The sequence below is a fragment of the Coregonus lavaretus genome, assembly GCF_964263955.1.
Source record: "Coregonus lavaretus genome assembly, chromosome: 1".
In the NCBI taxonomy this organism is placed as follows: Eukaryota; Metazoa; Chordata; class Actinopteri; order Salmoniformes; family Salmonidae; genus Coregonus; species Coregonus lavaretus.
In genome coordinates this window covers 17,611,550-17,638,536 of record NC_139988.1, presented here as the reverse complement: position 1 = coordinate 17,638,536, position 26,987 = coordinate 17,611,550, and the positions used below count along the sequence as shown (strand labels likewise).

General features: G+C 45.4%; 1 protein-coding gene across 1 annotated transcript; it reads right to left on the bottom strand.

The window, feature by feature from the left end:
- LOC311101672 (eukaryotic elongation factor 2 kinase-like) lies at positions 1-26,710 on the bottom strand. The gene is made up of 17 exons (XM_084142824.1): positions 26,505-26,710; positions 25,771-26,055; positions 16,729-16,829; positions 9,042-9,102; positions 8,822-8,859; positions 6,316-6,487; positions 6,009-6,158; positions 4,249-4,381; positions 3,994-4,121; positions 3,519-3,741; positions 3,098-3,177; positions 2,936-3,013; positions 1,597-1,731; positions 1,316-1,504; positions 1,062-1,186; positions 676-854; positions 1-503 (listed from the first exon to the last, which is right to left on the bottom strand). The coding sequence occupies exons 2-17, from the start codon at positions 26,023-26,025 to the stop codon at positions 388-390; spliced, it is 2,163 nt and encodes a 720-aa protein (XP_083998950.1). The 5' UTR covers positions 26,026-26,055; positions 26,505-26,710; the 3' UTR covers positions 1-387.
- Positions 26,711-26,987: the final 277 nt, after the last annotated feature.

The window sequence follows — 26,987 nt, the reverse complement described above, 5'->3', positions numbered from 1 at the left end:
TTGATGAGGGGAAAAAAAACAATTTAATCAATTTTAGAATAAGGCTGTAACGTAACAAAATGTGGAAAAAGTCAAGGGGTCTGAATACTTTCCGAATGCACTGTATGGCCAAAGGGCAATGGGGACAGGACTAGAAAAGTGGACAATGGATGAAAAGACAAGGACCAGCTCCAAACAGAGAGAGAGTCAAATAAAGACAGAATTCCTTCTGTAATCACCAAGAAACACAACTAGGCTGCATAAATGGTCACACACAGATCATACACTCACAATGCATTTAGGAAATCACTTTAAGTGTCTGTAAACTTTAAACCATTAGGGAGAAGGATCCATCACAACATTAGCCGATTCCTTTGGCCTTGCAGAGAGTGACGTCCCCTCTTTCTCCTACTCCTCTTCCTCCGTCATGCTCCAGGCCTCCTCTGCTTTCATATAGTACTGGTTGGCCAGTCGGCCCTTCATTGCTTCCATGGCTGCATCTGCTGCCTCTGTGAACAGATCACCTGGGTCAGAGAGAGAGAGAGTCTGTGGTTAGTTACTGTAAGTACAACAGAGGTTATCACACTGAGGGCTCAAGTTAGGATTTTAGGGTTCTAGTTCTAGGGTTCTAGTTCTAGGATTCTAGTTCTAGGGTTCTAGTTCTAGGTTCAGGTGTGGTTCTGTCTGCTGTCTTACCTGCTCTCTGTGGGTCTGGGTCCAGGCCGTGGCCGCCCTCCTCGTACATCTCAGCCTCTCTGGCCAGCAGCAGGTAGGGAGGCTCGTCCTGCATGCCGTCAAACTCGCCCCCCTCGTCATAGTCCGTCATGTTCAGGGCACAGTCGTACCAGCTCACCGCCTCCTTCCAGTCCTGGGACCTGAGAACCACAGAGAAGGTTTTTATAGGTTTTTTATGAAGAAGGACTTTTCATTAAACATTATTTTCACAGTCCTCATATACTCTGTGTCTTGGGGGGTCTCTATTAGTTTTATTTGTGTAATCTGTATCGTTCTGGGTTGATAGCTTCTCATAATAGATGGTCCCATCATTAGTTGATATCTGATATGTCCCTCCAGTCTCTGACCTGTCTGGTGAGAGGTTGATGCCGGTGTCGAAGGCCCTGGCCACCAGGATCATACAGGATCTGTCTCCTGCCTCAGCAGCCTGCAGCAGGAACTTAAAGCCCTTCATACGGCTCCCTGAGTTGTCCTGATGACAAGACAACAACATACAGCATGGAATTACAACATAGAGAAGGAGTCAAAAGACACATTGTGTATTAGAGAGAAAGAGAGAGGGGGAGAGAGATAGAGAGAGATACAGTAGATAGATAAATACCTCTAGCTCCATCTCTGACAGTATATGGTGTGGCAGCTGTAGGTAACACTGTCCCAGGGCAACGATAGCCTCTAGTTCCCCACACATGGCTGCTGTCTCCAGGTGGTACATGGCTGAGTCCTGGTCCCACTGCTCCTCCTTCTCACAGAACCGACCAGCCTCGTGGTAACTCACCATCGCCAGGTGGACCTGGGGGAGAGGCAAGAGGAGATATATTGTGTGTTTTTAGTGTGTGTGTGTGTGTGTTTATATGTGCTTGCGCGAGTGTTCCAGCCACTCACTTTCCCCAGGATGGACTTTCCGATCTTCCTCTCCAGGATCAGTGAGTCGAGTCTCTCCATCTCCACAGCAACACAGGACGGCCGGTGGACGTGAGAACGAGACGAGTGGTAGACGCTCCATTTCTCATCGGTCAGCTGGGCAGACAGAGAGCATAGGAAAGGGCAATGAAGCACTGTATATGTAGCAATCCTTGTTCATAGTAACAACTCAAGCCTCAACTTGTACATATCTGACTTAGCACTAATGCTAATCATACTCCAGGTATGCAGTGAGAGACAGAACAGGCAGTTACAGACTTATTGATTGGTTAGGTGATTTGATCAGGGAGGGGGCAGGTGAAAATGTTGACATGGAGAGGCCAAACAAGGACACACATGGAATAAGACCAAAACACAGGGCGGCTGCTGAGTTTGTGTTCCCTTTCTTGGGTGCACTCAAACCTTTGCCCCTACTAAGCATGCATCTTTAGAAAACAAGCATGAGTCAAATCAACAGCTGACACGGTGCAACGTCAGTGCTCCACCCTGCATAGGAAGAGGCCTGGGTTAGACCCCTTCATGCAGAGGCCGGGGAATCACCTGTTGGCTGTTGGGGGTGTTCCCGGCAAGATAATTTATGTTTGGGTTAAGGGAGGATCTGCTGGGAATCTTTCTCTAGCAAGGAGACAAACACAGCAGCAAGAACTCCGTCAGCTTTCAGTTATCTAATGGATGGAGGCATAGATTAGATATCAGGAACACTACACTTGTGAGCAAGGGGTAGGGGGCGACAGAGGGATGAGCACGGGGTTATTTGATTATAGCGAAGGTGGCTTTGATGATTATGATGATGGTAATTTATTTTGGCCTTTATTTTGTTTACCCGTCTGACGCTGTCTTTGTCCGACTCAGAGTAGTGTCTGCTGTAGCGGTGGGGGCGGGCCTACATGGTGACATCATACAGTATAAAACCTACTGTCTAAGAGGCCATAAACTGAGCTAAAGAGGGGGCAAGGTTCACACTCACATAGCTATACAGAGGGTAATAGCTATACAGAGGGCTTTTGCTGTTGGGGCGTCAGGTGGCTCAGTTGGTAAAGCATGGCACTTCCAACACCAGGGTCGTGGGTTCGATTCCCACAGGGTACCAGTATGTAAATGTATGCACTCGGTACTGTAAGTTGCTCTGGATATGAGCGTCTGCTAAATGACTAAAATGTAAATGGGGAGTGAACAATAACTTTGGTGTCAGCTATAAACAATACAAGACTAAAGAGGAAGTAGTTGACGGTTTCCATAAAGTATTTATGACTGACAGGCTGACCAAGACTGAGTGTTGGTGTAGAGAAGAGTTATGTACCCCGTCTGCATGGTCATTGGGGTCCCCTTCGCTCCTCCTCTCACTTGGACACCCACTGTCTCCTCCATTCTCTGAGTCCTACAGAAAACAAGCACAGCCCTCAGTATATGTCAACCATTACTAATGTCATTCTTGTGACAAAGCCACAAAGCCTTCACTGACCATGAGTTCTGGGCTGTGGCAGCGGTTGTTGTTGTGGTTGTGTGTCTCCCGTTCATCCATCTCATTTACGAAAGACCAACCTGAGGGTGGGAAACCAGATGTTCGATTAGAATAAACATTTTAATGGCTGATAATAAAAAAAGGAAAGAGTTTAAGTAGTTAAACCATAGCTCAAACAGAGCCCTTGTTCATTCAACCTCTAGTCTAAGGTATCAAATAACATAACACTGTTTAGTCCGTTTTTAATGGGGCTTCAGGCATGCTATTTGGAACGTCATGCTAATGCTGGGCTGCAGCTTAGAAAACAAACCCAGATGTTGGGTCACTGGCTTTACAGGCCCACAGATAACCTTCTAGATTAACATAAAATTAGATACATTTGTAATTTGGGTGAACTATTCCCTCTATGCCCTGTTCCTACCAAGAGGAGACTTGCCCATGGAGCCCATAGAGAAGTGCTCTCCTAGCGGGGAGCCGGGGAAGACGAGAGGCGAGCAGGGGTTGGATTCACTTATAGTGTCGTTCCCGGTCGAGGTCTCTGACAGACGGGAGAGAAGTGGGGGCGCACGGCCCACTGAGATGGTACGAACACGAGCTGAACCACACTGTTCCTCACTACCCCTCAGTACCGTCTGGGCTGACCTCTGATTGGAGGGGAGGGTTGAAAATATTGTTAAAGATGAGGACTAAATGACAATTCTAAATAGCTGCATACATCTTGGGCCTGTAGTGAAATCATTTCCCAGGTCGTATGTGCTGATATAATTTCTGTGGTAATACGATGGCTGTGTCTACAACTAGGGTGATATGTGATGCTATGTGTCATCGGCCTCACCCATATGTGTCATCAGCCTCAAGCCCTTTGATTCTACTTCAATATATTTATATGGTCTCACCAGCAGTCTGTTGGTGCAGTCCAGCTGGCTTTTCTCTGCAGTGGAGAGGTCAAAGGGTGTGAGGCCCATACTCTTACAGATCTTATTACACAGGTGGGAGTGGAAGAACAGCGCCATGCCCCGCACACCTGTAACACACACACACAAGTACGTTGCAATCTATTTGAAAGTCTTTCGCTAGGTGGGTCACAACTGAAAATGTCAGTCTACCTCATTGTGTTGCTAACAGTGTGACTGTGTGAGAGAAAGCCGTACCCAGGTTTCCGTTTCCAAAGTCTTTGCCCTTCTCTGTGTGGATCTGGGGGTCCGTATAGAGGTCCCCCACCCCCTGGATGTCCACCACGATCAGCTGGTGGGCTGAACGCTCAAATGAGAAGTGACTGAATGCCTGCAGGCAGAGTTACCAGCAGACAACGAAAAGATGGTGGTTTACAGGCATTAAGAAAAGGTTGCAAGTTCACACACAGAACAAATAAAAAATTATTCAATTGAAAAATCTAGCATCAATTCATAACAAAGATGAAGATGCATCATTGGGTTCTGCAGCTCAGGAGTAATCCATAAAGTTGGCCAACACATTTACAGCAGTAACACACACTGTACCTGTGGAGTGAACCTGATGTTGTCGTCCTTGACGAAGCTGTACCTGTGGAGTGAGCGTGATGTTGTCATCCTTGACGAAGCTGTACCTGTGGAGTGAGCGTGATGTTGTCATCCTTGACGAAGCTGTACCTGTGGAGTGAGCCTGCTGTTGTCGTTCTTGACGACGCTGTACCTGTGGAGTGAGCCTGATGTTGTCGTCCTTGACGAAGCTGTACCTGTGGAGTGAGCGTGATGTTGTCATCCTTGACGAAGCTGTACCTGTGGAGTGAGCGTGATGTTGTCGTCCTTGACGAAGCTGTACCTGTGGAGTGAGCCTGCTGTTGTCGTTCTTGACGACGCTGTACCTGTGGAGTGAGCCTGATGTTGTCGTCCTTGACGAAGCTGTACCTGTGGAGTGAGCCTGCTGTTGTCATCCTTGACGAAGCTGCACCTATAATAATAATATGCCATTTAGCAGACGCTTTTATCCAAAGCGACTTACAGTCATGTGCGCATACATTTTTACGTATGGGTGGTCCCGGGGATCGAACCCACTACCCTGGCGTTACAAGCGCCATGCTCTACCAATTGAGCTACAGAGGACCACAGCACGTGGAGTGAGCCTGCTGTTGTCGTCCTTGACGAAGCTGTACCTGTGGAGTGAGCCTGCTGTTGTCATCCTTGACGAAGCTGCACCTGTGGAGTGAGCCTGCTGTTGTCATCCTTGACGAAGCTGTACCTGTGGAGTGAGCGTGATGTTGTCGTCCTTGACGAAGCTGTACCTGTGGAGTGAGGCTGCTGTTGTCGTCCTTGACGAAGCTGTACCTGTGGAGTGAGCGTGATGTTGTCGTCCTTGACGAAGCTGTACCTGTGGAGTGAGCCTGCTGTTGTCATCCTTGACGAAGCTGAAGCTGTACCTGTGGAGTGAGCGTGATGTTGTCGTCCTTGACGAAGCTGTACCTGTGGAGTGAGCCTGCTGTTGTCATCCTTGACGAAGCTGTACCTGTGGAGTGAGCGTGATGTTGTCGTCCTTGACGAAGCTGTACCTGTGGAGTGAGCCTGCTGTTGTCATCCTTGACGAAGCTGTACCTGTGGAGTGAGCCTGCTGTTGTCGTCCTTGACGAAGCTGTACCTGTGGAGTGAGCCTGATGTTGTCGTCCTTGACGAAGCTGTACCTGTGGAGTGAGCGTGATGTTGTCGTCCTTGACGAAGCTGTACCTGTGGAGTGAGCGTGATGTTGTCGTCCTTGACGAAGCTGTACCTGTGGAGTGAGCCTGCTGTTGTCGTCCTTGACGAAGCTGTACCTGTGGAGTGAGCGTGATGTTGTCGTCCTTGACGAAGCTGTACCTGTGGAGTGAGCCTGCTGTTGTCGTCCTTGACGACGCTGTACCTGTGGAGTGAGCGTGATGTTGTTGTCCTTGACGAAGCTGTACCTGTGGAGTGAGCCTGATGTTGTCGTCCTTGACGAAGCCGGAGTTGGAGTTGTATTTGGTGTACTTCCCCTCGATGTAGTGTTCCAGGTGGTACAGAGGTTTACCTGGACGCTGCATCATTTCAATCACACACATCTGCATGATGTCCACCTGGGAGGGAGAGAGAGAGAGAGAGAGAGAGAGAGAGAGAATGGTTAGTTTCATTGTTAGAAAATTGTGGAAAATCTACAATCACGTCATTCATCTAATCAATCAATCGACCAATCAACTGGATGACTCATTGGATAATTAAATGTTCCATCCATACCTGCTTGGGTGGCCTGTGGCGGTTGTACTCTTCTCCCCAGAGTTTGGCCTCCATCTGCAGCCGGACATCCTCAAAGTACACATCCCTGTCCACAGGCTCCATGTAGCGCTTTGTCACATAGTTACACGCACTCTTCCAGTTACTACTGTGGGAGAAGTTAGACAGCTTCTTCCTGCAGAAAGATGGAAAGGAAATATGGAAAAAATATATCGAAGATTAGAAGAATGGCACTGTACTAAAATGACAGGAACATTTAAACGAGTAGATCCGGAAGAATGTTAGTTGAGTATCAGAATGACATAAACTAAGGTGAAATACTCCTAAGGGTTTGAGTTGCGTATCTCTTGGGCATTGTGTATTTTTGCTGATAAACCATAAACATGTTTTCTATGGTGAGAACTGGTGTGTGGGCTTGTTAGTGGGTGAGGGTTTATTTTCTCTCTGTGGGAGGCATGGACTGCCAGTGGTCTGATATACAGTGGGGAGAACAAGTATTTGATACACTGCCGATTTTGCAGGTTTTCCTACTTACAAAGCATGTAGAGGTCTGTAATTTTTATCATAGGTACACTTCAACTGTGAGAGACGGAATCTAAAACAAAAATCTAGAAAATCACATTGTATGATTTTTAAGTAATTCATTTGCATTTTATTGCATGACATAAGTATTTGATACATCAGAAAAGCAGAACTTAATATTTGGTACAGAAACCTTTGTTTGCAATTACAGAGATCATACGTTTCCTGTAGGTCTTGACCAGGTTTGCACACACTGCAGCAGGGATTTTGGCCCACTCCTCCATTCAGACCTTCTCCAGATCCTTCAGGTTTCGGGGCTGTCGCTGGGCAATACGGACTTTCAGCTCCCTCCAAAGATTTTCTATTGGGTTCAGGTCTGGAGACTGGCTAGGCCACTCCAGGACCTTGAGATGCTTCTTACGGAGCCACTCCTTAGTTGCCCTGGCTGTGTGTTTCGGGTCGTTGTCATGCTGGAAGACCCAGCCACGACCCATCTTCAATGCTCTTACTGAGGGAAGGAGGTTGTTGGCCAAGATCTCGCGATACATGGCCCCTTCCATCCTCCCCTCAATACGGTGCAGTCGTCCTGTCCCCTTTGCAGAAAAGCATCCCCAAAGAATGATTTTTCCACCTCCATGCTTCACGGTTGGGATGGTGTTCTTGGGGTTGTACTCATCCTTCTTCTTCCTCCAAACACGGCGAGTGGAGTTTAGACCAAAAAGCTCTATTTTTGTCTCATCAGACCACATGACCTTCTCCCATTCCTCCTCTGGATCATCCAGATGGTCATTGGCAAACTTCAGACGGGCCTGGATTGCGCTGGCTTGAGCAGGGGGACCTTGCGTGCGCTGCAGGATTTTAATCCATGACGGCGTAGTGTGTTCCTAATGGTTTTCTTTGAGACTGTGGTCCCAGCTCTCTTCAGGTCATTGACCAGGTCCTGCCGTGTAGTTCTGGGCTGATCCCTCACCTTCCTCATGATCATTGATGCCCCACGAGGTGAGATCTTGCATGGAGCCCCAGACCGAGGGTGATTGACCGTCATCTTGAACTTCTTCCATTTTCTAATAATTGCGCCAACAGTTGTTGCCTTCTCACAAAGCTGCTTGCCTATTGTCCTGTAGCCCATCCCAGCCTTGTGCAGGTCTACAATTTTAACCCTGATGTCCTTACACAGCGCTCTGGTCTTGGCCATTGTGGAGAGGTTGGAGTCTGTTTGATTGAGTGTGTGGACAGGTGTCTTTTATACAGGTAACGAGTTCAAACAGGTGCAGTTAATACAGGTAATGAGTGGAGAACAGGAGGGCTTCTTAAAGAAAAACTAACAGGACTGTGAGAGCCGGAATTCTTACTGGTTGGTAGGTGATCAAATACTTATGTCATGCAATAAAATGCAAATGAATTACTTAAAAATCATACAATGTGATTTTCTGGATTTTTGTTTTAGATTCCGTCTCTCACAAACTTGCAAAATCGGCAGTGTATCAAATACTTGTTCTCCCCACTGTAGACAGGATGAATACAGAAAGAGATCGCATCATAATAAGGACACAATATGAATAATATCCCAGTTGCCTACAGCTGCGAACATCAGGCTAGACCAGAGTAATGTACTATATACAGAGTTCAGCAAAATCAGTTTGAGATAGAGAACTCTACTGGGTGCCATGTTGGCATGAAAAGTTTGAGAATTGAGAATGTGAATTAGAATGTTGTAGTCATGGAATGTTTGTTTCTGTCTAGGGATCTATCTATGGCTCTAAGCTGGACTAAATGGATCTGGGTCTGAGAGAGATATTTGTGGAATGTGGATTGGGGACCTGAGCAGCTTGTACAGTCTTGTCATTTTGTTTACACTGCATTAAGAGGAAAGCTCACACGGCTCTGAAACTAGCTGAAATAGCAGGAACAAAGGGCCAAAAGCCTCCGAAATAAGAAACCAGGACGTATGGAGAACATTATTAAAGATACAGTGTGTGAGACTTACGTTCTGAAGCATTCCCTCATGGCCCCGCGTCCAAAAGGCTGTGAGAAACCATAAAGACAAATCAATAATTCCTGAGAAACTCAATCAACTCACCAAGCTTTTGAAAACGTTCACATTCATGTAAACTGTGTTACTACATTCCACATACATATCCACGAGTCCAACAATGTTCTGATGAATAATAACATAGATTACTGATGATTTAGGAGTTGTGGCATACCTGGCCAGACATCTTGATGTGCACTGTGTCTTGAGACCACTCCGCCGTGATCGCATTGTACCTGAGGAAAGATTAAGCAAATCACATTCACCAAACATTGATCAAACATTATTATTCCATTCTATATGGGCCAGAATTCTGGACTTGTCTAAGCAATATGGTGATGACTAGAAAGTAGAAAATGTAACTTTGGCCACATTGCTCCATATACTGAAGGGGTCGGGGTTAGAACAAGGGGACTGAAAATAGAAACAGACAAACATTAGAGTACTTGGATTTGTTCTGAACAGGACCTGCTCTGTGTATCCTCAAATAGTCCAAATATAGTTATCCATAGCCTGAAAATAGTCTAATCTATGATGTCTCGTACCCCAGGATCAAAAAGGGTTGTGAGATATTCCCTTGGTTTGGTGATGTTCAACGTCCGAGCCCCAAAGACCCTGTGGCGGACAGATCTGTGGTAATAGTCCCTTATTCTTGTGTGGTTACCAAAGACAAACTCAACAAATGGGCCTACTTTGTACTGTGTTCAGTGGGAATGCCATTATCACCCCTGTGAACTTGACGTTACATGTCATAATCAATTCTCACCATTGGGACCATTAACAGTTTGTAGGGTTCCTTCTCTACACTAGATCCGACCTTAGGGGGAGAATTTCAAACACACTGTATGTACAGATTATGAATGCTTGGCTTGTCTGAGACTGGGTCAGCCATACACACTGATAAGACACATAGCAGATCCAGAGGCTAAATATTTACACAGTCTGTCCTGCCAAGCATATGTGGTCCTCTGTAGCTCAATTGGTAGAGCATGGTGCTTGTAACGCCAGGGTAGTGGGTTCGATCCCCGGGACCACCCATACGTAAAAATGTATGCACACATGACTGTAAGTCGCTTTGGATAAAAGCGTCTGCTAAATGGCATATTATTATTATTACCATGGGTTTTATTCCAGTCAGGAGTCAGCCACTGCTATTGGGGGCATGGGACAGGAAGATGGCACCATGCCATTGGCTAAGAGACCAGAGAGGCTTAGGTAGCGTGAGGTTCCGACTAGAGGTGTCCGACAGTCACGAGTCATGACCACAACCAAATTCCACTTGTCACGTTAACTAGCCTTCTCCAAAACTGTGCTCTGATGCCGCTGATGGTCATTAGTAACCTACCAAACTTGCTAATGGCCTGGTACTCAGCGCTCTACTGTCCCTCTAATCACTCTGACATCAATGCAAATGCACTCGAATACCAAATCAAACACTTCATGAGAGGCCTGGCATTCAGAGTTTGAGCGGAATAGGATCACCTGTTACTCAGCGAGAGCCAGCTCCTCATAGCTTGATGCATGGAATGAAATAAGTGTTCCTATAAGCCCATGTTCCACAACATTTCTATATGCTATGCAATTGCGTGAGAAAACAGAGTTTTAAATGGCCTCTATTAAAATGAGGAGGATCCCATCAGCTTTTTATAGGCTTACTTTATTTATTTCTCAACTTCCCTAATATTAAGCACATTTACAACAGGAGTAGCCTACCTGGTTGGCATGAAAATGAACCGCGGGAAGTCCTTTATTCGCTATTCAAGTGCATACGGATGACATGAGTGGCGCAGTGGTCTAAGGCACTGCATCACTGTGCCACTAGAGATCCTGGTTCGAATCCAGGCTCTGTCGCAGCCGGCCGCGACCGGGAGACTCATGGGCGGCGCACAATTGGCACTGCGTCGTCCAGGGTAGGGGAGGGAATGGCCGGCAGGGATGTAGCTCAGTTGATAGAGCATGGCGTTTGCAACGCCAGGGTTGTGGGTTCGATTCCCACGGGGGGCCAGTATAAAAAAAAATATGTATTCACTAACTGTAAGTCGCTCTGGATAAGAGCATCTGCTAAATGACTAAAATGTAAATGTAATGTCTTTTTCCCCTGCCCCTGTTCTGACAGATGCATGATAATGGTCCATTCTAAATCAAAACTAATTTCACACATATATTATTTAGTATATGTAAAGACAAGATTACATTGAGAATAGTGTGATGGGTGAGATAATATTCTAAGGCAAGAAACAGCACTTTTTCAAATCATAGTCACATACATCATGTAGCCTAGCCCATAGGCACTAGCCCATAGGCACTGGTGTCGGGAGCGGTTGTGTTTTCTCTAGCAGGAGGTAAGCTTGGCTTCTTATATGGTGTTGAGTAAAGCTTAAAGCTTAAACCATGTATTTAGATTGTAGGTAGGTATTGTAGTTAGGTAGGTATTGTAGTTAGGTATTATAGGTAGTTTACTCAGGTAGTTATTGTAGGTAATTATTGTAGGTAAGTATTGTATTCGGCGGACCCCGGCGAAGCACGAGGCTAGCCTACCCACTACTCGGACCAACAAAGCTAGCTAGCTAGCTAGCGGGTAGCTACTGGTAACTTTTAGCAACTGTGGTTAGTTGTTTCCAATGTTATTTCACGCTTAAGAGTACCTGTGATTGAGCCAGCTAGCTGCCACCATTCAGCTGTTTTTCTAACCTCATTATCCGAGGCATTAACGTTAGGTGGTTGGTAGCTGCTGTACTTAATTACAGCTACTGATTGCAGTCTGCCAGTTTGGCTTTATACATAGCTTGGGCTTTGTCGAGTAAGGCTTAAACTATGTATTTAGATTGTAGTTAGGTATTATAGGTAGGCATCGTGGGCTGTATATTATTAAGTAGTATAGGTAGGCATCGTGGGCTGTTGTGGGTAGTTGTTGTGTAGTTATTGTAGGTTACTTTTGTAGTCGGCGGTGCCGGGTGTAGCACGAAGCTAGCTAGCTAACTCACCTCCTGGATTAGCTGGCGAGTAGCTATTAGCAACGGTAGCAACTAAAAACAATATCCTTTTAGCCAGCTACATTCGTTCGCAGCGACGCCGTTTTTTTCAAACAAAGTCAACACAGCAGCCATTGCTAGCTAGCCAACACTACCAGCTGGCTGTACTGTAGTAGCTAAATACAATATCTTTGTGCTAGCTAGCCAACGTTTAATCATTGCTGCGTTATGAAAGAACTAGACACGGACACGAATTATCTGTTTAGTGTGTTCACACACTATTGGTAGTTTGTTGTAACCAAGTATTGGTGCTAAACTGTGTGTTATTGGATGCTAGCATGCTAGTTAGCTATGGTGTCATAGTTAGCTAGCTGAATAAAGTAAGATTGAGTCTATTCATTGAAACATTGAACCGCTGTAGTTTACAACAATTCTAATTTCTAAAGTGGAAGTTGGGAGAGTTTTATTCGGGTGGTTCAGTGAAACAATTATAGTTTCTGAGGTGGAAGTTGGGAGAGTTATATTTTTTTGGTGAGGGAGGCCTGCTCTCTCCTTTCCCAGATGTTTAGTTCATTTCATTCCGATCTCCTCTGCATTATTGTAGCCATCTGCTGCAGCCTGTCAACTATGCCTCTGCCTATCCCTGTTCTCTCCTCTCCGCACAGGCTACACAAACGCCTCACACCGCGTGGCTGCTGCCTCTCTAACCTGGTGGTCCCTGCACGCACCACACACCTGGAGTTCCAGGTCTCAGGCAGCCTCTGGAACTGCCGTTCTGCCGCCAACAAGGCTGACTTCATCCCAGCCTATGCTACCCTCCAGTCCCTCGACTTCCTGGCGCTGACGGAAACATGGATTACCACTGAAAACACTGCTACTCCTACTGCTCTCTCCTCGTCTGACCATGTGTTCTCGCATACCCCGAGAGCATCTGGTCAGAGGGGTGGTGGCACAGGAATCCTCATCTCTCCCAAGTGGTCATTCTCAATTTTTCCCCTAACCCATCTGTCTATCTCCTCATTTGAATTCCACGCTGTCACAGTCATTAGCCCATTTAAGCTTAATATCCTTGTCATCTATCGCCCTCCAGGTTCCCTTGGAGAGTTCATCAATGAGCTTGACGCCTTGATAAGTTCCTTTCCTGAGGATGGCTCACCCTTCACAGTTTTGGGGGATTTCAACCTCCCTACGTCTACATTTGACTCATTTCTCTCTGCCTCCTTCTTTCCACTCCTCTCCTCTTTTGACCTCACCCTCTCACCGTCCCCCCCCTACTCACAAGGCAGGCAATACGCTTGACTTCATCTTTACTAGATGTTGCTCTTCTACTAATCTCACTGCAACTCCCCTCCATGTCTCCGACCACTACTTTGTATCCTTTTCTCTCTCGCTCTCCTCCAACACTACTCACTCTGCCCCTACACAGATGGTAACGCGCCGCCGCAACCTTCGCTCTCTCTCTCCTCTCCCACTACTCTCTCCTCTTCCATCCTATCATCTCTTCCCTCTGCTCAATCCTTCTCCCTCCAATCTCCTGACTCTGCCTCCTCAACCCTCCTCTCCTCCCTTTCTGCATCCTTTGACTCCCTGTGTCCCCTATCCTCCCGGCCGGCTCGGTCCTCCCCTCCAGCTCCGTGGCTTGATGACTCATTGCGAGCTCACAGAACAGAGCTCCGGGCAGCGGAGCGGAAATGGAAGAAAACTAAACTCCCTGCCGACCTGGCATCTTTTCACTCCCTCCTCTCTACATTTTCTTCATCTGTTTCTGCTGCTAAGGCCACTTTCTACCACTCTAAATTCCAAGCATCTGCCTCTAACCCTAGGAAGCTCTTTGCCACATTCTCCTCACTGCTGAATCCTCCCCCCCACCCCCCCCCCTCCTCCCTCTCTGTGGATGACTTCGTCAACCACTTTGAAAAGAAGGTTGACGACATCCGATCCTCGTTTGTTAAGTCTAATGACACTGCTGGTCCTGCTCACACTGCCCTACCCTATGCTTTGACTTCTTTCTCCCCTCTCTCTCCAGATAAAATCTTGCGACTAGTGACTGCAGGCCGCCCAACAACCTGCCCGCTTGACCCCATCCCCTCCTCTCTTCTCCAGACCATCTCCGGTGACCTTCTCCCCTACCTCACCTCGCTGATCAACTCATCCTTGACTGCTGGCCATGTCCCTTCCGTCGTCAAGAGAGCGAGAGTTGCACCCCTTCTCAAAAAACCAACACTCGATCCCACTGATGTCAACAACTACAGACCAGTATCCCTTCTTTCTTTTCTTTCCAAAACTATTGAGCGTGCCGTCTTTAGCCAACTCTCTTGCTATCTCTCTCAGAATGACCTTCTTGATCCAAACCAGTCAGGTTTCAGGACTGGTCATTCAACTGAGACTGCTCTTCTCTGTGTCACGGAGGCTCTCCGCACTGCTAAAGCTAACTCTCTCTCCTCTGCTCTTGTCCTTCTAGACCTGTCTGCTGCCTTTGATACTGTGAACCATCAGATCCTCCTCTCCACCCTCTCCGAGCTGGGCATCTCCGGCGCGGCTCACTCCTGGATTGCGTCCTACCTGACCGGTCGCTCCTACCAAGTGGCATGGCGAGAAGCTGTCTCCGCACCACGTGCTCTCACCACTGGTGTCCCCCAGGGCTCAGTTCTAGGCCCTCTCCTTTTCTCCCTATACACCAAGTCACTTGGCTCTGTCATATCCTCACATGGCCTCTCCTATCATTGCTACGCTGACGATACACAACTAATCTTCTCCTTTCCCCCTTCTGATAACCAGGTGGCGAATCGCATCTCTGCATGTCTGGCCGACATATCAGTATGGATGACGGATCACCACCTCAAGCTGAACCCTGGCAAGACGGAGCTGCTCTTCCTCCCGGGGAAGGACTGCCCGTTCCATGATCTCGCCATCACGGTTGACAACTCCGTTGTGTCCTCCTCCCAGAGTGCGAAGAGCCTTGGCGTGACCCTGGACAACACCCTGTCGTTCTCCGCTAACATCAAGGCGGTGACCCGATCCTGCAGGTTCATGCTCTACAACATTCGGAGAGTACGACCCTGCCTTACACAGGAAGCGGCACAGGTCCTAATCCAGGCACTTGTCATCTCCCGTCTGGATTACTGCAACTCGCTGTTGGCTGGGCTCCCTGCCTGTGCCATTAAACCCCTACAACTCATCCAGAATGCCGCAGCCCGTCTGGTGTTCAACCTTCCCAAGTTCTCTCACGTCACCCCCCTCCTCCGCACACTCCACTGGCTTCCAGTTGAAGCTCGCATCCATTACAAGACCATGGTGCTTGCCTATGGAGCAGTGAGGGGAACGGCACCTCCGTACCTTCAGGCTCTGATCAGTCCCTACACCCAAACGAGGGCATTGCGTTCATCCACCTCTGGCCTGCTGGCTCCCCTTCCTCTGCGGAAGCATAGTTCCCGCTCAGCCCAGTCAAAACTGTTCGCTGCTCTGGCACCCCAATGGTGGAACAAGCTCCCTCACGACGCCAGGACAGCGGAGTCACTCACCACCTTCCGGAGACATTTGAAACCCCACCTCTTTAAGGAATACCTGGGATAGGATGAAGTAATTCTTCTACCCCCCCCCCCCCCCCCCCCCCCCCCCCCCCCCCCCATTTTTTTATTTTTTAAGGTTTGTATCACAACTAAAGTGGCCAAATAACTCTAAGCATAGCCTGTAGGCCTAGGACCTCTGGAACACGGTTGGAGAGCCCATAGCCTACAGAGAGAGCCTAGTGAAACGTGTGTTCCTTATAAACCCAGTCACTGCGCAATCGCATGTGAAAACAGAGTTTTGACTGGCCAGTGGCCACTATTTAAACATAAACATAACCGCGGGAAGCGCTTCCTCCATTCGCTATTCAAGTGCAGGCTACGGATTACGTTTTTTTTTGTGGGCCATTCTAAATAAAAAATAACTCCACCCTCCTGTAGCTCAGTTGGTAGAGCATGGCGCTTTCAACGCCAGGGTTGTGGGTTCGATTCCCATGGGGGGCCAGTATGAAAAATGTATGCACTCACTAACTGTAAGTTGCTCTGGATAAGAGTGTCTGCTAAATGACAAAAATGTAAATATTAGCAGGCTATATGTAAAGACAGGATTAAATTGAGAATAGTCTGATGGGTGAGAATATTATCAAGTGCTTGTCAAATTGTGAATGAGATACTGATGAAGTGTGTGCAGCCTGCACAAGAAACAGAGCAGAGCGCATTCCTTTCATGCGACTTTTCTCAAAATCATCATTAGTCGCATCATGAGAGAACAGGAGTGGATCCCAACTCCAGACAACCATCTCTTCCTCCCTTTGCTCCCTATAGGCAGGGCTTTGTTATATAACACCAATAAGAGGTGAGGATTAAGACAAACAAACACAGCAAAACATGTTAGAGAATGCAGTACCCCTACTTAGCCTGCTATTATCTAGGCCGGGAGGGCCACACCTCTTTAGTTGTTTTCCTGGCTGCACTGTCTGAAGAATTTGGGCATGTTCCAGGTCATCTTTATTGCAGTCGCACTGCACAGATTATCAGATCTCACAACGCCTGGAGAAATGTTCAACCTCTCAGGAACCACAATAATGATATAGCATTATTCTAAGATGTGCAGAGTTACTGGAAAGAATATGACCTGGAATACGCCTTTTGGCTTCAGACTAAGTGTTTTAGCGTGGGCAGGCAGGCAGCCCAGATATCTGCCACAAGGGAACTTTGTGCACAGGCCAAGAAAAACTTGGAAGGCCCATTGGAAATGCAGTGATGGTTATATAATATACTGTACCTTCAGAAAGGGCAGGGGTGTGGGGATGGTGTGTATTTGTCAACAACTGTCTAAAACAGGGTAGCAGTCAAGCCCACTGACGGACACATTAATATGTACCTGTATCGTATGCATGGCTCGGTCTCGACTTCCTCCAGGTGAAACTCAGCCCAGGGATCAGGCATGGCCTTGGCCTTCTCTAAGGCTCTATTCCACGCCACCTGGGACAATGGGAAACAATACTTATCTTTTAGATAACTATCACACTGTATCACAGCTTATGCTAAGGGAAGCTACAGCCACTGGGGATACATCAATGAAACACACACAGATTAGGGATGTGACGGTCATGGAATTTTGGTTGACTGTTATTTTTAGGCTGACCAATAACCATGTTGTATTTTTTTTAAAGATGCACATTAATGTGGTTTTCCGACAGCAAGGCTCAGATCAACATGGCAGTGTTGCTATTGTTTATTAAAGTTTTTCTTTATAATGTCAAAATAAACATGGCTCCAACCCCCACTCACAAACTAAAATGATGTGTATATACAATCAATCAGTGAGAGAGAGCCTCAAATATCACATTCATTTGTATTACTCCACTGTTAACATGAATCACAGCAAAGTTGGTTCCTGTTTCAGTCATGTCTTTGGTCACGTTCACGTGGGTCAAACAAAAACACCCTAATGATTGGTTCAGTGCTTAATTTACATAGTGAGCGCGAGAAGGGGGGAGGGGGGTATCCGGGGGACTCTGAGGTACAGGAACACATTGAGAAAAAAAGTCTCAAACACAAAAAAGTAGCAGCGCAACAGACAGAGTACACAGCCAAGTAGCCTACTATCTATGGTGCTGAAAGGGACAGCACTCTCCAAAGTGCTGATTAATTCAAAACATTTTAGACCTCACTGCAGTATGCCCACATACATGAGTATAGCTGCAGGGCATACACAAGTCCGAATTTCTTACAGCTTAATTTTCTAGACATCAGTGTACAGCAACATTTTTAGACGTCACTGCATAACACCCGCCATATGCACACCAGTGGCGGTCAGTGCCGTTTAAGACGAGGGAGGATGATTTTGTTTCTTCATGAGCATGGCCTTATTTCTATTACAGCATATTGGATGACTGTCATTCATATTCCATTCACCAAGTTCAATGTAACAGTGATAGGTTTAAAACTACTATATAACACTCAAATTATCCCTATACCCATCATGAGTTTGCTACAACCTAGCCTATGAATGAAAGTTTACAACGTAGGTGCACACAGGTCGAGATAAATATTTGAGGTGACAGACAGTGACACATGGACAAACAGTGACACATTCAATACTGCCTTGCACACTCTTGCCTGCATCTAGCTAATCTAGGGTGTAATCATTAGTCCAACAGTTGCAAACGAGAGTTTCTATTGGACAAATTCACGTATGTTTATCCCCGTTTCGTTCCATTCAATAAATGTTTTTCAACAGAATCGGCGGAATGAATATACCCCTGATCACGCGTAAACACAGTTCACTTTCATAGCAGCCACGTTGTATTCCGTCTTGCATCTATGCACTCTCCTCCTCTCACCTTTTCCCTTCGCTTGTGGACTTCAATGCACAACACAGCTATGTGACCAGGCAGAAAAAACCTTTCCAAGCCAAACCTTCATATCATAACCGCTACACACAGCCTACATCGTTGTCACCATATTAGCTAAAGTAACGTCATAGTCAACATAGCTATTAGAACTAACGTGTTAATAAACCCGCTACAATCATGCAGTAATGTTACAGTCAATGTTCCCTCAAATATTTTCCCGCACTGAGCAACTTTCAGGTCTGCTGAGCACAAACCTGAACCTTGTGAAACTTCTGTGCAACTTCCAGCGCGCGTTTACTGTGAACACTGAGGCTGTACCCGCTTTAAGTAAATTTTAACAGTGGCCATGTAGGCTACTGTGGCTATTTGATAATAATGTAGGCCTACCAGATTGGCCTACCATCAAAAACAATGGAGAAAATGCATCCCATAACATTTTAACATGGAAATTGCTGTTCCATCATTCAGCCTACAGTAGTAGCCAATGTGTGGTGTTCAATGTAGGCCTACATTCCATGAGACGTTTGAAAAAAACATGCAAGGCTTGACATTAACCTGTTCATCCACTTGTCCTTCAGACAAGGAGGTGACTGAAAATGCTGTTGTGTTGTTTGATGCAAGAAACCACTTTACAAAATAAAATGCATTATTATTCTCATACAATTATTACAGAGAATCAGACAAATTATGCTGCCCTCTGCCTATAGGCTACTTAGCTTATTCAAACCTCTCAAAATACAAAACTGCCCCTTTAAGACAAAAGAAAAGCTCTTTACCTGACACACTTTAAAGGTGTCTAGAAATGTAGACGCTTTGTGCCCTTGTAGGAAGCCATCACTCCCCTATTGCTGACTTCAAATGATCTATAACTGGGCTAGTAACTCACTAACTAGCAAAGGATAGGAACATAATGTGCACGTGGCTACATGCAGCTCTCGCTTTGATCCCAAAACAAACATATCAAAACAAGCGCTCATGCTGTAAACACAGTCCAGTTCAAAGTAAATGGCACAGATCCATATATGGCAATGGTCTATTTGCATATAGGCCTACTGCAGCTCTGATTGTTTATGCCGCACCGGTCAGAGTAGTGCGTGTCAATGCAATAGAATCCTACTCCGATGCGTTCAGCTTACAACAAAATCTCTTGCATAGTTTGTTTTGTTTTGGTATGTTGCATTGAAAGTGGCTAATATTGCGTTAATTAGATCACAATTGCCACAGTAATGGCAAACGTTGATAGTGTTAACAGGGAAAACTCTAGAACAGTCGTCACCAACCTTTTCTGAGTCAAGATCACTTTCTGAGTCAAAATGAAAGCTGAGATCTACCGCTCAGATTTTTTTTTTTACATGACTTAAAAAACGTAAACCTATGCAACATTAACCAATTAAAAACCGTACTGTAGCAATGAGGTTTGTGCAGTAAGCTATAGGCCCAATACATTATCACCGCATTTGGGCCTGCCGGGAAGGCAGAGTTTGTACCTTCAGACACATGAACAGGTCGCATACCCGGCGTGCAGGGCAGCTGAATCGGGTGCACCTACCGCCAACTGCCCAAGACGAATAAAACAAAATAGGAACACAAGGCTTTATCGTTGGGTTTTTTACAGAAATGTTTGGTGATCGACTAGGAATGCCTTTGTAATTGACCAGTTGGAGCGCCGGAGTACTTGAATTTCTGAGCTCCAAATTCAAGTTCAAGTAAGCCCCTTGTATTGTTTAAAATTGCAGGTGTAACATGGAAAACTGTACTATTGTGAATAAGGTCACTAGGCTATGTAATTTGTCATTATATCCAGAATAATTCATAAGAATAGCATTGGGTGTCAATATCAGCATAAAAAGTAGACAGCTAGCTGTAAAATCACCTATACAAACTGCATTATCAATTTAGGAGTCTACAATCTCATCATGTTGATGTTCAACTTGCAGACCATGTGCATCGCAGTGGAGTCTGCCATTTACAAAGGCCTTTGGCACATATGCAGAAATCGCTCCGCCATTTCCTGGTTGCTAAAATTCTAATAGTTTGCCTAATTTCAGTTTATGTGACAAAACAAGCAGTCATTGTGTAGACAATCATTGTACCATCTAAATATATTTTCCATAACCCAAAATAGTACATTTCCAGTGGTGTGAAGCTGGTGTACAAAACCCAAAGTAAAAGACACAAAAACAAAACTTAGCACACATAGAACAGATCTACCGCTTCTTAGACTTGCTTTCAATAAGAATGACAGATCTACAACTCACATTTCCATGCGAATTTGGTCAGGTAGCACAAAAAGTTACATATTGCAGCTCTAAGGTTAGGATTGACCCCCGTGGGAGAGCGCCATCACAGATAGAACACTGAGCCAGATATTTAACCAAAGTATCCGGTTGGTGTTTCTACTCACTACCAAATTTGGTGATGATATGAAGCACAGTGGCCGGCAGTGGGAAAAGATGGAGCAAGATGGATTTTTGCCGACATTATGCACATTTCCTTAGTGATCAAATGTTCTCAATACAGTTTTCTGTTCCCAAAACTAGAAACTGTTGCGAACAGAGTGGACTAAGTTTTTTAGAATTTACCCTTTGCCAAAGTATATACAAAATTAAAATAAATAGTTGTTTAGAAGGAGTGCAAGGGCGAATTTAGTTATTGCACATGCGCACTTCCCAGAGTATGCGATTCCTAGCGGAAATATGCAAATAGCTTGTGCTTGGCTCTGCCCCTTCCTTGCTTGTTCTGCCCACTACGACTAATTTGTTCCTATTGAAAACGACAGGCTGTGGTCCATCTTGGGTTAGTTATAAAAATCACAGCATGAGTCATTTTTGGGGAGTAAATACAGGCAAATATATTGATAAGTCAACTTGTCCGAGAGAGATTTACACGGTTATCAAAACGTCACGCCAGGGTAAGGCTACACGAAACACAGCCCTTATTTGAAGTGTTTCTAAAATCCACAATGGATCAAATGAATGGTGGAAAAACGATTGGAACCATTTCAGTACTTAAGGTACCGTAAGGTTCTATGGGTATTATGATGCGTCCACCGTGGGGCTCAATTGAACTGGGGAAAACTTTGGCATGGGGGAGAAAATCGCATTGCGTGATGGGATTTAAAGGAAAAACTGAGTCTATGGGCTTGTTCGACATCGCAGCTGACAGTGCAGCTGGCTGCCGACGGACTGATCTACAAATCACCTTGCATCATAAATAACTACTCATCAGTCAGTCAGACAAATTTAACATGATGCATTACGGTTTTGATGCTCTCGAACACGACTGAGTTTAATAATTTGGTCCACTGTTTGGTTTGAGCACATCTAAGTGAAATATATACACATTGTCATGACAATACGGATGGCTGAGTTCTAGACAAGTATGCCCATACCATCTATTGGCTGATTTGACAAATCGGCAGTGCAGCTAATTGTTTTAAAAGTATTATTAAATGAGTGTGTTATCCCCTCTCTCCAGTCACGAGAACCTTATCTATCTATATATCTATATCTATAGTACCAGTCAAAAGTTTGGACACACCTACTCATTCAAGGGTTTTTCTTTATTTTTTACAATTTTCTACATTGTAGAATAATAGTGAAGACATCAAAACTATGAAATAACACATATGGAATCATGTAGTAACCAAAAAAGTGTTAAACAAATCAAAATATATTTTATATTTGAGATTCTTCAAATAGCTAAGCCTTTGCCTTGATGACAGCTTTGCACATTCTTGGCATTCTCTCAACCAGCTTCACCTGGAATGCTTTTCCAATAGTCTTGAAGGAGTTCCCACATATGCTGAGCATTTCTCCTTGCCAAGATAATCCATCCACCTGACAGTTGTGGCATATCAAGAAGCGGAATAAACAGCATGATCATTACACAGGTGAACCTTGTGCTGGGGACAATAAAAGGCCACCAAAATGTGCAGTTTTGTCACACAACACAAGGCCACAAATGTCTCAAGTTGAGGGAGCGTACAATTGGCATGCTGACTGCAGAAATGTCCATATGAACTCTACCATAAGCCGCCTCCATCGTCATTTTTGAGAATTTGGCAGTACGTCCAACCGGCCTCACAACCGCAGACCACGTGTCTGCGTCGTGTGGGTGAGTAGTTTGCTGATGTAAACGTTGTGAACAGAGTGCCCCATGGTGGCGGTGTGGTTATTGTATCGGCAGGCATAAACTATAGACAAAGAACACAATTGCATTTTATCGATGGCAATTTGAATGCATAGATATACCGTGACGAAATCCTGAGGCCCATTGTCGTGCCATTCATCTGCCGCCATCACCTCATGTTTCAGCATGATAATGCACGGCCCCATGTCGCAAGGACCTATCCACAATTCCTGGAAGCTGAAAATGTCCCAGTTATTCCATGGCCTGCATATTCAACATACATGTCACCCATTGAGCATGTTTGGGATGCTCTGGATCGACAGCGTGTTCCAGTTCCCGCCAATATCCAGCAACTTCGCACAGCCATTGAAGAGGAATGGGACAACATTCCACAGGCCACAATCAACAGCCTGATCAACTCTATGCGAAGGAGATGTGTCGCGATGCATGAGGCAAATCATGGTTACACCAGATACTGACTGGTTTCCACGCCCCTACTTTTTTTGTTAAGGTACTGTATGTGTGACCAACAGATGCATATCTGTATTCCCAGTCATATGAAATCCATTTATTTCAATTGACTGATTTCCTTATATGAACTCTAACTCAGTAAAATCTTTTGAAATTGTTGCATGTTGCATTTATATTTTTGTTCAGTATACATTTAGTACCTTTTAGGTGTCAGAGTAACGGCCAACTCTCTCACAGTAGGATTAAGTGTCAGTGGACAGGTGGATTTCTGATCCATCCTGTGCCGTGGAAGTGTTGAGGAACATGCAAATCACACTTTTGAATTGATAGAGGAAAACAAAATACAGGGAGAGATATGACAAGCAGACACATCAACAGAGGATCATGACAAGGTTGCTTCAGGAACATTCAGCATAAGATTATCGTAATGAATGCGCCGAATACAACAGGTGTAGACCTTAGCGTGAAATGCTACAGGGCCAAGAGTTTTTCCTGACCACATAACCTGACCATGGAAAACTCCTGGCCCTATGATATACAAGTATCAAATGTATAAACAGGAGTCTTTCTATTGACCTACTAGGAGGATAAAAAGTCTCACATTAGTTGTACTATCTAGAAGTCACCCAAGAGCCCTACATTGCAAAATAACATAGATCATTAACTTGCTGTCACCAGATGAATTTTATACCCACAGCCAGCACTTGGGCCAGGAGCTTTTCCAGTCCATGAGGCCTAACCAGGAAAAACTCCTGACTACACTCATGAATGTCTGGACTGTTGTACTCAGCTTTCTCAGTCTTTCTCAGAACTAACAGTGATCCAAGTGGCATTTGCTAGTAATGTAAACCTGTTAGTAACCCGACCCTCCCATACAGTAGCACCCTCCAGCCTCATGTCCACCAGTTCCGTCGGAACGCAAAGAGTTTGACGCAAGTCATTAATTCTCAATGGAGCAGTCCGCAACGCTGTGTTGGGGATGCCGCACTAAGCTGCGGTGTGTTCTGTGTACCGCATGCATTCAATATTTTCAATTTATGTGTTGCTTTACCGTGCGGTGGTATAAACAGAAGTCCATAAACAGTCAAGCCAGTTAGCTAGCTATCTAACTACAAAGCTAACCACTTTGCTAGATACTTAAGAAATTCCCAGAACGTAGCTTCCCATTCCCAGCTAATTATTTCATATTCAACTGACTAGGTAATCCAATCGTATTGGCAATGTGTCTCCATGGAGGTCCCGGTAGCAATCGGCGCTTTGATTGTACACTGCAGGGAACCAAGAGACAGCGAAAATGACCTTCTCCATGCTGCAAAACTTTCTGCAGCCTTGCGAAGCATATGTGCGTCAAGTACAGAAAATGCGGACTAGACATCCACAAAAAACAACATATGGGAAAACGAATGTGCATTTGGTGGACGTACGGGACCTACTCACTATGCCACACACACACGTGGCAATCTAGATAAGATACACTCTAAGAGATTGACATTTGTTAGATAAGATACACTCTAAGAGATGGACATGTGTCTTCTGCCCCCCACCCCAATATCCCCCTCCCCCCAAAAAATACACACACACACATTAGGTTGTAGAGGCTGGAGCACAGGGCAGTCCCAGTACGGTGCCTAATAAGCAGTATGTGGCAACATCCATCTAGGCTAGTGTATATTTAGCCTGAACTATTTGCATTGCTATATGAGGCTCATGTTTTGAACAGGCTAAAGGCCACGTTTGAACCGCAGCAGAGCTGAAAATTACATTTAGAATAAGATAAACAATACTCTTTGTTTCAACCATTATCGTCATGTGCTTATTGGCTGCTTATTACATTTGCATTAGCCTAACTCTTGATATATTCCTGAGGACTCCTGCACAGGTTAGGGAACATTAAAATGACAGCTAAGGGATCAAGGGTCTAGATACAACAGGTCATGCAAGTCCTCTGTAGCTCAGCTGGTAGAGCACGGCGCTTGTAACGCCAAGGTAGTGGGTTCGATCCCCGGGACCACCCATACACAAAAAAAAAAAGGCATATTATTATTATTATAAGTACAATGGAAGGTAAGAAGGAATACATTATTTAAAGATTGAATTAATGTCGGGAAGGTGAGGAGCAAGGAGGCAGTCACTAATGCAAAAGGAGAGGGGAATGAAAACGTGGTCAGTAACGTACCCGTGCATTGTCAGATAACGCATCAAACTCGACCGACCGTTGTTGTGGAGTTTCTTTCTCTGTTTCTGTTTCATTCTATGTGGAGAGGTAGAGAAATTAACTGTTTAATATTATCAACTTAACCATACATGAGGAGCAGAGCAAAAGATTCATTGGGATTGACTATGTTGGTGTTGAACATTCCATGAAAAGGGAATTATCATCTTATTGCCAGTAGAATGTGTTTTGAAATTTGCTTCCAACATGGCGACCCATAAATTCTACATCTCAAACAGTCTGCCGAACTCTGTCTGATGAGGGAGTGCTATTAATTTCTCCCCATCAACCCCACTCTACAGGCTGGCCTACTGGATCAGAAGGCCAGGGGTCGCGCCGCGTGCTGTGAAAGGGTTGTTTACATATGTCATCATCATGTGAGGTGAGAGCTGCTCTCTGGGTACTTCCTGTTCTGAGAGTACACAGACGAAGCAGCTGACCTGCTGCTGTCAGCCACAGAAATGCACACATGCACGCACGCACGCACACACACACACACACACACACACACACACACACACACACACACACACACACAGAGAGAGAGAAAGAGGTCCTTCTCCTTATAAGGCAGAGTTGTTCTGACCACATCTCTAGCAGTAAGAGCGAGAGTTCAGCATTTTGCATACTGACAATAGAGCAATACAGTACATGGCAACATGTTTCCCAGTCAGCTGTTGCCCAGCAACCCATGGTCCTTTCAGAATCTTCTAAACCCTGTGCATATTGCACCTACACTACTGCTGCTCACCTTGTAGGTGAAGGAGTTTCGGGGGGAGTTGGACAGCTGCTTGCTGTTGACCAGGTTATTCAGATAGCCACAGATGTCTTTGGCCTGGCTGACAGGGTCGTCTGTGATGGGACAGATGTAGTAGTCGTCCTCGTCCTCGCCGCTATCGTTAGCGTTGCTAAGGGACGGAGCACGTTGACCGGGGGTCCTCTGTTTCCCCAGGTTATGCTGGGCACTGCCCACCTCCTCCATACTAAACATCAGGTCATCCTCCATGGTGGCTTGTAGGGGTGTGTGTGATGAGTACTGGGATGGGGAAATGCAACAGAAACACACAAAGATTTGAATATGCATGTACACACAGAGACAGACTGACAGATGGCTGTATTGAATCAATGACAATCCAGCTAAGTGTGTTTTAATTGTGGCCTATTCAATCAATCACAAATGCAACAATCAAACTGTCACATGTGGATGACCGTATTTGGTGAAGTCTTACATTGCATGCAGGAACACTTGTTTAGACAGCAAACTTGTACAACTATTTTATAAAGTAATAATTATTACTACACGCATTACCATTGAGCAAAAAACTGCAGCTGAACTGTAGTGAGGAAGGCTCAGGGCTCACCCATCAATCACACCTGTCAATTCACCGTTTCAATGTTTTTGTAAAGAGCTGGGGCTTATAAAAACATTTGCTGCAGTGCATTTAGAGTACATGAGTAAAAATAGACAGTACTGCGGCTGTTTACCTAATCTGATCAAGGGTGGACTGAGACTACTCCATGAAAATATGCATGCGTTGATAATCCTCCACCAACTTCCTCTGTCTGGCAGTAATTGCAAAGTTTTCAGGGAGTTGAGTTGCCTTGCTTGCTAGTTTTTATTCCAAGTCAGAGGGTCGCTGCTGGACTGTGGTGGATCCTGGCTCTCCGAGGTGGCCAGAGGGTCCGGGGCGAGTCGCTCTTCTCTCTGTAGTTTTGTATGTTCCCTGGTTCACCCGTCCAGCACCGCGGCGTACACGTATCGTTTACAGTCTCGGACAGCCGCACCCCTTTAGGCAGCGAGCCAAAAAAAAAAATGTTTTATGTACATAAGTATATTTGTGGCCACTAAAATGAAATTAGTAGAGTTTGTCACAGTTGCATGAAAAATACATTCCATGCCACGTGGTGAAAGTTCATATCCAAAATCTAGCAAACTCTTGAAAGTCACTCTCACGGCTAGCAGTGCTA